Source organism: Cydia splendana, chromosome 4 (genome assembly GCF_910591565.1).
Source record: "Cydia splendana chromosome 4, ilCydSple1.2, whole genome shotgun sequence".
Classification (NCBI taxonomy): Eukaryota; Metazoa; Arthropoda; class Insecta; order Lepidoptera; family Tortricidae; genus Cydia; species Cydia splendana.
In genome coordinates, this window is record NC_085963.1 from 18,579,589 (window position 1) to 18,593,456 (window position 13,868).

The 13,868-nt window shown below is 38.9% G+C and overlaps 1 protein-coding gene across 1 annotated transcript; it reads left to right on the plus strand.

Annotated features, from left to right (window-relative positions):
* The first annotated feature begins 3,798 nt into the window (after positions 1-3,798).
* LOC134789530 (vacuolar protein sorting-associated protein 16 homolog) lies at positions 3,799-4,968 on the plus strand. The gene is made up of 3 exons (XM_063760104.1): positions 3,799-4,079; positions 4,375-4,521; positions 4,870-4,968. The coding sequence occupies exons 1-3, from the start codon at positions 3,909-3,911 to the stop codon at positions 4,921-4,923; spliced, it is 372 nt and encodes a 123-aa protein (XP_063616174.1). The 5' UTR covers positions 3,799-3,908; the 3' UTR covers positions 4,924-4,968.
* Positions 4,969-13,868: the final 8,900 nt, after the last annotated feature.

The window sequence follows — 13,868 nt, forward strand, 5'->3', positions numbered from 1 at the left end:
TTTTGTACTCGTCGACTTTAATGGTTGAATTAAGACTTTGTAAACCATATGGGTACTTTAATACTTGATTATAAGCCGAACTATATAAATTAAAAATATATAATAATAATAATTAAACTGAAACCGGTTCACGGGTATCTATTGATGTACCCGTGAATGGGTTCCAGCAGGCGTTCTATATGAAATCAAATTTCTCCAAACGGCATCTACGTGTTGGATCCATATCCCCACGCACGCCTTTGTAAATGACCGGGCTCGAAAGACCCGAGAGTTTTAAAACGGAGATACAAATAATAATTATTTACAAAAAAAATGTACTATCTTATACGTTAAATATAAACATAGACAAAAATAAATCAAATAAATTGAATTATAAATAAAATTGTGCTAGTAGTTAATATGAGAATATACGTGGAATATACCTTAAAATTTTTAACTGTGGTCACATTCAAACTCGTTTCATGAGAATTCTAGTGAAAAAAACGTATACCGAATTTCGCTCAAACGAAACTTGATGAAATACATTAATTGTTTTCTAATTTATTTTTTTAATTTTATTCGATGTTATATTTAAAAACAAGCACTCATAATGTATCTAGAAAAACCTTGATTCGTTAGTGGCACGAAATAGGAGACACACGAAAAATAAAATGACCGCTATTTCGTGAGTCGATTTATTGCAATTTTAAGGTATTTCTATGCATATATTCAGTCTTTTTTCTTATCAAATCAATTACTAAGGAACCCACAGAAACACTTCCAAAAACTTTTATTCGAATGGGTTTAGCTTTTCCTTCCTATAAGCTTAACAAGTGAGAGCGCGCACCTTACGCCTAAAAAAAGTGCACGCATACAACACAGCTGCTCGCGGCCGTCTGACAGTTTCGACCGTCGTATTACTCTCAGTTTAATCACTAAAATATTGGTTATTATTTTATTGAAGAGATTAAATAATACATTTTTTTTTCATATGTATAATTTGAATAAAAAATATTTGAATTCCTTATTATTTGCGCCAGAAACAAAACTAACGAAATAACGTACTAACACGAACTTGGGGCCCTTTACCTTATTTATGAAATATTTTTATTGAATATTGTATCACGTCCAAGGTCATATTTTACTTTTACAGTATTTTGTGTGTTTTATTAAAAACGAAGACTTATACTCACATTCCCTAATACTGTACCTTTATTTTCGTAATTTTTTAATGACTTCATTGTAAATTTATCATTTTTTGTTGAAAATAACCGTAACCGATTCTAACCGATATTCGGTTATTTTTCGGGCATAACCGTAACCGAAACTGGTTATGAAGTTCGGCCGGTTATTGCATTCCCTACAGGGCAAGCTATGCTGGCGCCATCTGCTAAATACTTTGATCGGCCAACCCCATTTGTGGCGTTTTCCTTGGATATGACACCGTAGGATTGTGAACCCGTTAGTTTATAATCTAACGTAGGTTAGTTTAGGTTAGATTGTAATCTCCCTACCGTCCGTTTATAATTTAACTAGCGATATTATAAACTGACGACTGACGAGTGTTTACAATTTTACGGTGACATATAATTATATTGCCTAATCCCACTGCGCCCTCTCGATAAAATCATGGATTCGTCAATCGATAAATTAATATTCTCCCAGTACGGTTACCATCAGTTTGTCACTGACATAAACGCCGTCGAGAACGTAATTTACTTTCTATACATCTCGCTCGCACTCGCATATTAGTGCAAACGGGATGTATAGAAAGTAAATTACGTTCTCGACGGCGTTTATGTCAGTGACAAACTGATGGTAACCGTACTGGACTATACAATTCAGTCATTCTATGATTAAAATAACTAAACAATGAATCTAAATTGTCCTGTCCAAACCTTAACCATCTAAACATAATTAAAAATCTGTTACGCGAAATATAAAATGTACGAACTATATCTTTCTATTTTCGCACCGTGAACCACGTTCGATGTGTTGCCTCCCTGTCACACTTACGTACGAATTTACAAGTGCGACAGAGAGGCAATACGTCGAACGCGTTTTGCGATTGGTCTTGGTGTAGGTACGTCAAGGTACGTATTTTTACGTAGCTGGCGTACTTAAATAAAGATGCGTTATTAGAAAGCGTGTCCTTGGCAAGTGTTGCCAACATAACGCATTTCATGTCAAATCTAGCGGATTAGAATAAATCGTATCCCACCCATGACTCGTGGGATTGGGGATTGGAAAGCGCTCAGGCCCGGTGTATTTGCCTTTCTTTTGCTAGAATAATACGCAAGAGCGATAGAGAGGCAAATAGACGATCGAACGATAGAAATTGTTCGCGGTAGCTTACCCCCAGGTCGAGTCAAAGGGCCTACCGAGAAACACTAAAATCCAAATTTCGTTGTCTGCCTCTCTATCACTCTTAAAGAGGCAGATAACTACATTTTTCAATTACCTATATAAAGTTTTAGCATTTTATTAGCACATTTCAAAATTATCTAGCATATTTCTGGCATAATCTAGAATCTAGACATAAGTCTGGTATTTTTTCAAATTCCGAGTTGGCAACACCGTGGAAGAAAAGGGAAACCACTGATACCAGTCGCAAGAGAAAACAAACGAGCGTCGGCACGTTTTTGCTATGGCGGTGTATTAAAAATTGTTTAATTGTGAAAAGACTATCTGTGACGGTTCTGTGTCTGTGTATTAAGTGCCAGGAACCTCGGAACATTAAATTGAAGCATCAACAAGAGCGGGGGCTCTGCCCCTGACCACCTTTGGAGCCGGCTTCCATCCCATTACGAGGCGGTTATCAACAGGTAACTACTGTGTTATTTGTTTGTGTAAGTACCTAGTTGATGATATGTAATTGCCTGAACATATATATCTATGGGTCGGTGATAGGTAATTAAATTAAAATAATAGTTGTTAACAGAATAATTATTTAATTTTGTTCTATACTAAAATCATTCATTTTCATTAAAGATGTTCGTCAAATCTATTATCCATTTAAAAGTTTAAATGGTAGGGTTGTCTGGGGAAGAATGTGTCGCGGCCATTTTGACGTGAAATGTGATTTGCTAATTTGCAAATGATTAAAAACCGGCCAAATGCGAGTCGGACTCGCGCACGGAGGGTTCCGCACCATCAAAAAAAATAGAGCAAAAAGATCCCTTAAATATTTATTTTATTTTATTTTTAGTATTTGTTGTTATAGCGGCAACTGAGATACATCATTTGTGAAAATTTCAACTGTCTAGCTATCGCGGTTCATGAGATACAGCCTGGTGACAGACGGACGGACGGACGGACAGCGAAGTCTTAGTAACAGAGTCCCGTTTTTTACCCTTTGGGTACGGAACCCTAAAAAACTGACTGATTAAAGGCTTCGTCACACAGGCGCGTTTTCCGGGCGGGGCGTGAGCGTTTTATATGTAAAAGCGGATGGATAGGAATCATTCTAGATTATATCTTCATAATTTTTCATACTTAAAAACACTGAATTAATAAAATTATACTAATGCAGCAGGTGCCCAAAATATAATAAGCAGACAGGTGGTTATCTACCTTGTTTGGTTGATACCTTGCTATTAACAATTAGCATAAACATTGTCAGAAATGATTAAATTGTGAAAAGTCTCAACTGAGCTGGCATCTTTCTTGCCACCATACACTTACTATAAGTATATATTAGAAAGGGAATATACTATTAGAAAGGGAGTACTGCCATATCCTTAGCACCATCCCATAGGTGCCATTTTAGATATGAAATTTAGCTTAGAGTCTATTCGGAAAGAGAAGAATAGTGAAACATATAAAAAATAACTACAAATGTATTTTACATGACTGAAACCATTTTTTTATTTTTTGTTACAATTTAAATTCTTTAAGTAATATTTTACAGGCGTTTAGAAATTTACAACATGAACTGGTCCATGGATGAGGGCCTAGACAACATGATCATCAGTGGAGCCCTGTACGGAGTGCCTATTGCTGTGGTGCGGGACCGGAAGCAGTTTGGCAGGATTGCAACCACTGCCAAACCTGTCATAACAATTTACAACTGTGTAGGGAATGTTATATCAAAGATTTTGGTAAGTAATTTATTTAATATCTAAATTCCCTTTTAAAAATATTGTTAACAGTAAGTTAAAAATGTTGTTAACCACACATTTTCAAGTGTCCTGTTAACCTCTGTATTCTTATATCCCTGATCCTTAATCCCTAAATAATATTAGAAATGCTAAAGAGGTACCTACTCTCAGTCTGTCTGTTTTCACGCTTAAACATCTGAATCAATTAGCATATTACACAAATGAAAAATGCCTTTACAAGGATTTGACCCAGGCATTGTAGTTTGAAACATACCATCATCTGTGATATTTGCAGTGGAACAGCGGAGTCCTGGTCCACATGGGCTGGTCGGACGGGGAGCAGCTGCTGTGTGTGCAGGAGAGCGGAGATGTGCTCGTTTATGACATGTTTGGCGCCTACCAGAAGACATTCAATATGGGGCAAGAAATTAGGGACACTAAGGTACCTATCATATTCTACTTATACATAAGGATATATTTATGTGTGGGTGTGGGGTAAGTGTGGCTGGTCTTTACAACTTTAATTTGAATTAGATATTTCTATGAACAAAAAAAATTACTTAGCTAAACACACTGAATTTACCTAAATGGACTACTGTGTTTATGTAGAAATAACTATATAAAATAAAATGACTCGATTTTATTACTCTTTACTTAACTAAGAATGTACTAGAATGAATGGTACTTATATAATGCACAGTTATACTCGTATTATATGTGCCGATGCATTTTTCCTCCCCTACTCTACTATTATATTCCCTACTATATTGTTTATACTGTTTGTGAACAGGTCAGCAAAGCACAGCTGTTCCCAAATAGGACTGGCTCTAACACCAACCGCTGAGCAACATCTCCGAGCCCAAAGTCAGGCCCGTACCAGATCTGCCACGTAAGTTGTTCAATTTGTTATATTTATTAAAATAAAAAGTGTAATATAACATTTATTTTTATGTTCAACTTGTTTTTAGGGTACCCCAAAACAAAAGGAAACAACTAAACCCTTATAGGATAACTATATTGTCCGTCCGTCCGTCTGTCTGTCAACGTACAATTATCCTTATTACAATAATCCGTACTATGAATATTTTAAACATACTAGAAAGTTAAATGGTGGGGACTAGAGACAGGTTTATTCCTATACACAACTTGTTCTGTGCGTGGCTTCTCTTGTTTCTATGTATACCTGGCAGTACTGAAAGAGAATGAGCTAAGTATTTATTATTTATGACTGTGACTGTTTTAGATTCAATTTGTTTACCCCAAAATCAAGCAAACTTACTATCCGGTATCACAGAATAAATAATAGTATTATCATACAGAACGGCCACGCACCGCCCCGCCCCGACTCTCATTACCTCGCCCCGCGACATGAATTTTTATCATTTTATTTGTTATGAAATGGAATTTTGATGTTTAATTATAGTAAGTCGGTTTGCTGCTGACGACACATATTGCTGATTTTTGACAGGAAGTACCACCCGGAAAATTTTGATGTTCTGGCAAATAGTAGACCAGTCGGTCATAACCATACGATCCGAAAAAACTCTAGGAGTGTCACTACTTAACAATCGCAAAAAAAATATTGAACTTTTAATTTTGTCCTAGTTTTCTATTTTTTATGACAATAAAAAAACATTTAAAGTGAAAAACAGTCACAATGTCACAAATAGGATGTTGATACTTAGCATAAATATTCGTCACTAGAAGAGGTAGCCATAAAAAAAAACAACAGGTTGCACTCCGGGAGTGCCGACAGAAGTGAAAACTCAATGACTAGTCCAAAATGTCTGCAGCACTATGTATAATTGATCCATCCTCCTTTCTATTGAAAAACTTTAGTTACGAAATTGCTGGTCATTACCATACCATGGTTGTCATCACCATCTTGCGTTTTTATTTTCCGAAAGCGATAACTTCAAATATAAGCCACAAATGATTGTATAAATACCATAAATATCCTCAATATACAGCCCCCTATTACTTTACCCAGCTAGAATCGTGTTAAATTAAACGTTAAAAAAAATTAATTTTTTGTATGGTGAAATTTTTTGTGATGAAATCCACCCAGGTACAAAGATACTAACAATCGTATAATAAAGACAGCAACGATAAGTCACTACTCACTAAGCGAATAGTTGTTATTCATTGCGTACTAAGCGCATCATTACAAAGGGACCAGTAGGTCCAGTAGGTATAGGTTGGTGTTTAACTGTGATCGCCCGGAACTCGGAAGCACAAAGCTGTTACAGATCTAGAGGTCATGTTATACTATAATCGACAAAGAGTACTATAACACGTTCTGTGAATAGAGAAGCTCGTGGTGATGACGGCGACGCTGACTGTTTAAAACGTGGGTGACTAGATAATGCGTAATAATGACGAGATTTAAACAGCTAAGGTAATCCGGATTATGTTGTAAATAGGTAACTGCATCTACCTACTAAGACGGAGAGTGTCCGCAGCGGACTAGCTAGGCCTGAAACGATTAGCATTGCTATCTAGAATATCTAGTTCAATGCAGACTAGTGACGTTTCGCTACAGCCGTAACCGTGGATAACTATGGAAAAATATCGGTAAAGCCACAGGCTAAGATGTTTTTATTTGTTTGTAAGATGACCTTACACACCTGAATCTCATCGCCGCTCGCCGTCGGTAATAGGGCGTTCAACGTTCATCCTCATATTATTATCGTAATCGATTATACGTACACTGAGAAAAATTTGCTACTTATGAAGCAAAAAATTGTAAGTAGCTTGCAATTTGCTACTTACTACGGGTGCAGCATACTTAATACAGCTGCCGCATACTGCTTAATGGTGCAAGCTACTTACGCGTTTAGGAGATACACAATGTTGCGTACGGGCATTGGAATTTTGTACGTATAATGTCAGCGCCTACGTAATAAGTATGTTATACCCGTACAATACGTAGTTGTTTAAGGAACTTGAATGTAAGTAGCTGCCACCATTACCCATACATATTCGGGTACATTATCCAGTTCAACCTCCTACTTATAAGTAGCTTATACCTTTACATTAAGTAGTTTTCAACAGAACATGAACATAAGTAGAAAACATCTTTATTCATACATGTGTTGGTTATCATATAGAGTTGTTTAAACGTACACCTCCTACTTATTTAAAGGCTTTACTTACACGATATCCGTATCTTTACGAATACGTAGGCGAGTTACGAGAGTTGTAATACAAATACGACCTACTATACAGTCCCATGATGAGTAAATATGCCGATTCATTATACGTGTGCGGTCTACTGTTATACATGTAGCAGCTACGTATCTTACGTAGCCCATGCCAGTACGTAAGGACCCAGTCACCTGACGCTAGCACGCAAGCTACGTAAAATACGTAGACAGTCCCATGATGAGTAAATATGCCGATTCATTATACGTGTGCGGTCTACTGTTATACATGTAGCAGCTACGTATCTTACGTAGCCCATGCCAGTACGTAAGGACCCAGTCACCTGACGCTAGCACGCAAGCTACGTAAAATACGTAGACAGTGCCATGATGATAAATATACCGATTCATTATACGTGTGCGGTCTACTGTTATACATGTAGCAGCTACGTATCTTACGTACCTCATGCCAGTACGTAAGGACCCAGTCACCTGATGCTAGCACGCAAGCTACGTAAAATACGTAGACAGTCCCATGATGAGTAAATATGCCGATTCATTATACGTGTGCGGTCTACTGTTGAACATGTAGCAGCTACGTATCTTACGTAGCCCATGCCAGTACGTAAGGACACAGTCACCTGACGCTAGCACGCAAGCTACGTAAAATACGTAGACAGTGCCATGATGAGTAAATATACCGATTCATTATACGTGTGCGGTCTACTGTTATACATGTAGCAGCTACGTATCTTACGTACCCCATGCCAGTACGTAAGGACCCAGTCACCTGATGCTAGCACGCAAGCTACGTAAAATACGTAGACAGTGCCATGATCAGTAAATATGCATATTCATTATACGTGTGCGGTCTACTGTTATATATGTAGCAGCTACGGGTCTTACGTAGCCCATGCCAGTACGTAAGGACCCAGTCACCTGACGCTAGCACGCAATCTACGTAAAATACGTAGACAGTGCCATGATGAGTAAATATACCGATTCATTATACGTGTGCAGTCTACTGTTATACATGTAGCAGCTACGTATCTTACGTAGCCCATGCCAGTACGTAAGGACCCAGTCACCTGATTCTAGCACGCAAGCTACGTAAAATACGTAGACAGTACCATGATGACTAAATATGCATATTCATTACACGTGTGCGGTCTACTGTTATACATGTAGCAGCTACGTATGTTACGTAGCCCATGCCATTACGTAAGGACCCAGTCACCGGATGCTAGCACGCAAGCTACGTAATATACGTAGACAGAGCCATGATGAGTACATATGCCGATTCATTATACGTGTGCGGTCTACGTGTCTTACGTAGCCCATGCCAGTACGTAAAAACCCAGTCACCTGATGCTAGCATGCAAGCTACGTAAAATACGTAGACAGTGCCATGATGAGTAAATATACCGATTCATTATACGTGTGCAGTCTACTGTTATACATGTAGCAGCTACTTATCTTACGTAGCTCATGCCAGTACGTAAGGACCCAGTCACCTGATGCAAGCACGCAAGCTACGTAAAATATGTAGACAGTGCCATGATGAGTAAATATGCCGATTCATTATACGTGTGCGGTCTACTGTTAAACATGTAGCAGCTACGTGTCTTACGTAGCCCATGCCAGTACGTAAGGACCCAGTCACCTGATGCTAGCACGCAAGCTACGTAAAATACGTAGACAGTGCCATGATGAGTAAATATACCGATTCATTATACGTGTGCAGTCTACTGTTATACATGTAGCAGCTACGTATCTTACGTAGCCCATGCCAGTACGTAAGGACCCAGTCACCTGATGCTAGCACGCAAGCTACGTAAAATACGTAGACAGTGCCATGATGATTAAATATGCATATTCATTACACGTGTGCGGTCTACTGTTATACATGTAGCAGCTACGTATGTTACGTAGCCCATGCCATTACGTAAGGACCCAGTCACCGGATGCTAGCACGCAAGCTACGTAATATACGTAGACAGAGCCATGATTAGTAAATATGCATATTCATTATACGTGTGCAGTCTACTGTTATACATGTAGCAGCTACTTATCTTACGTAGCTCATGCCAGTACGTAATGACCCAGTCACCTGATGCAAGCACGCAAGCTACGTAAAATACGTAGACAGTGCCATGATGAGTAAATATGCCGATTCGTTATACGTGTGAGGTCTACTGTCATACATGTAGCAGCTACGTATCTTACGTAGCCCATACCAGTACGTAAGGACCCAGCCACCTGACGCTAGCACGCAAGCTACGTAAAATACGCAGACAGTGCTATGATGAGTGAATATGACGATTCATTATACGTGTGCAGTCTACTGTTATACATGTAGCAGCTACGTATCTTACGTAGCCCATGCCAGTACGTAAGGACCCAGTCACCTGATGCTAGCACGCAAGCTACGTAAAATATGTAGACAGTGCCGTGATTAGTAAATATGCATATTCATTATACGTGTGCAGTCTACTGTTATACATGTAGCAGCTACTTATCTTACGTAGCTCATGCCAGTACGTAAGGACCCAGTCACCTGATGCTATCACGCACGCTACGTTTAATACGTAGACAGTGCCATTATGAGTAAATATGCATATTCATTGTACGTCTGCGGTCTACTGTTATACATGTAGCAGCTACGTATGTTACGTAGCCCATGCCAGTACGTAAGGACCCAGTCACCTGATGCTAGCACGCAAGCTACGTAAAATACGTAGACAGTGCCATGATGAGTGAATATGCCGATTCATTATACGTGTGCGGTCTACTGTTATACATGTAGCAGCTACGTATGTTACGTAGCCCATGCCAGTACGTAAGGACCCAGTCACCTGATGCTAGCACGCAAGCTACGTAAAATACGTAGACAGTGCCATGATGAGTGAATATGCCGATTCATTATACGTGTGCGGTCTACTGTTATACATGTAGCAGCTACGTATGTTACGTAGCCCATGCCAGTACGTAAGGACCCAGTCACCTGATGCTAGCACGCAAGCTACGTAAAATACGTAGACAGTGCCATGATGAGTGAATATGCCGATTCATTATACGTGTGCGGTCTACTGTTATACATGTAGCAGCTACCTATCTTACGTAGCCCATGCCAGTACGTAAGGACCCAGTCACCTGATGCTAGCACGCAAGCTACGTAAAATACGTAGACAGTGCCATGATGAGTGAATATGCCGATTCATTATACGTGTGCGGTCTACTGTCATACATGTAGCAGCTACGTATCTTACGTAGCCCATACCAGTACGTAAGGACCCAGCCACCTGACGCTAGCACGCAAGCTACGTAAAATACGTAGACAGTGCTATGATGAGTGAATATGACGATACATTATACGTGTGCGATCTACTGTTATACATGTAGCAGCTACCTATCTTACGTAGCCCATGCTAGTACGTAAGGACCCAGTCACCTGATGCTAGCACGCAAGCTACGTAAAATACGTAAACAGTGCCATGATGAGTAAATATGCATATTCATTATACGTGTGCGGTCTACTGTTATACGTGTAGCAGCTACGTATGTTACGTAGCCCATGCCAGTACGTAAGGACCCAGTCACCTGATGCTAGCACGCAAGCTACGTAAAATACGTAGACAGTGCTATGATGAGTGAATATGACGATTCATTATACGTGTGCGGTCTACTGTTATACATGTAGCAGCTACCTATCTTACGTAGCCCATGCCAGTACGTAAGGACCCCGTCACCTGACGCTAGCACGCAAGCTACGTAAAATACGTAGACAGTGCCATGATGAGTAAATATACCGATTCATTATACGTGTGCGGTCTACTGTTATACATGTAGCAGCTACGTATGTTACGTAGCCCATGCCAGTACGTAAGGACCCAGTCACCTGATGCTAGCACGCAAGCTACGTAAAATATGTAGACAGTGCCATGATGAGTGAATATGCCGATTCATTATACGTGTGCGGTCTACTGTTATACATGTAGCAGCTACCTATCTTACGTAGCCCATGCCAGTACGTAAGGACCTAGACACCTGACGCCAGCACGCAAGTTACGTAAAATACGTAGACAGTGACATGATGAGTAAATATACCGATTCATTATAAGTGTGCGGTCTACTGTTATACATGTAGCAGCTACGTATGTTACGTAGCCCATGCCAGTACGTAAGGACCCAGTCACCTGATCCTAGCACGCAAGCTACGTAAAATACGTAGACAGTGCCATGATGAGTAAATATGCATATTCATTATACGTGTGCAGTCTACTGTTATATATGTAGCAGCTACTTATCTTACGTAGCTCATGCCAATACGTAAGGACCCAGTCACCTGATGCTAGCACGCAAGCTACGTATAATACGTAGACAGTGCCATGATTAGTAAATATGCATATTCATTATACGTCTGCGGTCTACTGTTATACATGTAGCAGCTGCGTATCTTATGTAGCCCATGCCAGTACGTAAGGACCCAGTCACCTGACGCTAGCACGCAAGCTACGTATAATACGTAGACAGTGCCATGATTAGTAAATATGCATATTCATTATACGTGTGCAGTCTACTGTTATACATGTAGCAGCTACGTCTCTTACGTAGCCCATACTAGCACGTAAGGAGCCAGTCACCTGATGCTAGTACGCAAGCTGCGTAAAATACTTAGACAGTGCCATGTTGAGTAAATGGGTATCGTCTTGGGTCGTCCCATTAGGTTTTTGCCAAGTTCTTAAATTAGTCCTATTCTGCTTTCGTCACCCATTCTACATTCGTCACTTTTGTCGGTGGGCTTTCTCATCTTTGGTCATATTTGCTGTTTGCCTTTTTCTTATTCCGACCCATTCCGGTATTCTTCATTATCTTGTTTGGGCATGTTCGATTTTAGTCTATCTCGTATTCAGTCTCATTCATTATTCGTCATTTTTCTTCGACACGTTCGATATTGGTCCCATTCGGTTATTGACAAGTTCTTAATTTGTCTTATTCTGTATTCTGTCATATTCTTCATTCGTCACTTTCGCTGGTAGTCTTTGTCATCTTTGGCCATATTTGTTGATTGTCTTTTTCCCAGTGTGGTTATCAATTTCATCATCCCTTCCCTCCCGTGAGCGTCATAGAAGTCGCCCTGAAGAAGGTTGACAGCAGTTACCAAAGCTTTAATCAGTCTGAAACTATCTAAGTAGCCATACTACTGTGCCCTGGTCTAAGACCAGGCACGGCACGACGTAGTAAGCCCCGTGTCCCCGTTTTGGATTAATCTCCCCTACATGTGTATTGTTTAGGATACATTTAATTAATATTTAAGTATAAGGATTATTGTTTATGGAATCAAAACAAAAAACAAGACAAATAGTAAATGGGACGAATATCGAATGGGACGAATATCGAACGGGACGAATATTTAACGTGACAAATAGAGAATGTGTCCAAATTTCAAAAGATCCTAAATAATAAAAATACGAAATTAGAATAAGACCAAAGACGATATTACGAATAACGAATGAGACTAAAAAAAGAAATTGACTAACATCGAACATGCCCAAAGAAGATGATGACGAATACCGGAATAAGCCGAAATAAGAAAAAGGCAAACAACCAAGTATAACCAAATATGAAAAAGACCACCGATGAACTTGACGAATGTAGAATGGGTGACGAAAGCAGAATGGGACTAATTTAAGAACTTGACAAAAAACTAATGGGACGACCCAAGAGTATACCAGTAAATGGGTCATTCCACCGTTTCGGGTGTTACACTTGAACTCATAAAATAAGGTTTTATTCGATATAGTAACAGGAACTAGGAGGTTAAACTATTAATTCATCTACTACTTTGATAATATTTTCTTTTTCTGAACACACATAATTTAAAGTATAAGAGTAATAACGAGAGACTCACTAAAAAGTAGCTGTTTCGGGTGTTACGCGAATTGGCCTATAGCTTCTGACCATCAGTACCAAAATGCATAAATTAGCGAATTTTCTCAAGTAACCTCCAGTTTTATTTATGTCAAGTAATATAGTCCTTATAGTCTACTGAAACACTAAAGTAACACTTAGTATCACTTTTTATTTAATTTTAATAAAATAAATTACCTGTTTCGGGTGTTACTCATGGTTCGTTTCGGGTGTTACGAGTACGAATCTAAGACAGATTTATACGAAATCAGGGCTCATTTTATTGAAAATATTGTCTTTTTAATAAATTCGATTAAAAACATAAGTATTAAATGCTGAATTATTATAAAATACATTAGTCTTAACAATAAAAACTGTTTCTCGTAGATATCATAATTATTTTTCTTTCAATGCGAATATTTCCGAAAATATTCCCTTAATCAAAAAATGGTTGATGGTGACACCTATTCATTTTGAAAAATCTATCCAACGACACCCCACATCACAGGGTTAAAGGCGAAAATAAATAAAAAATATGTTGTACAGGAGCTACCCTAAAAAAAATTTTTTTTTGTAATTTTTGTGTTACTACTTTGTCGCCATGATTGATTTATGTATCCATGCCCAATTTCAGCTTTCTAGCACTAACCACCACGGAGAAAAGCCAGGGACAGACAGGCGGACGTTTCGGGTGCTACACAACTTCAAACTTTAAAACATACGATTAAAGCAGACG

Bases quoted from the DNA above. Each gene is read 5' to 3' on its own strand.
- LOC134789530 (XM_063760104.1), top strand. From the start codon at position 3,909: ATGAACTGGTCCATGGATGAGGGCCTAGACAACATGATCATCAGTGGA. The intron at 4,080-4,374 runs GTAAGTAATTTA...TGATATTTGCAG, and splicing joins ATGTTATATCAAAGATTTTG to TGGAACAGCGGAGTCCTGGT. The intron at 4,522-4,869 runs GTACCTATCATA...GTTTGTGAACAG, and splicing joins AAGAAATTAGGGACACTAAG to GTCAGCAAAGCACAGCTGTT.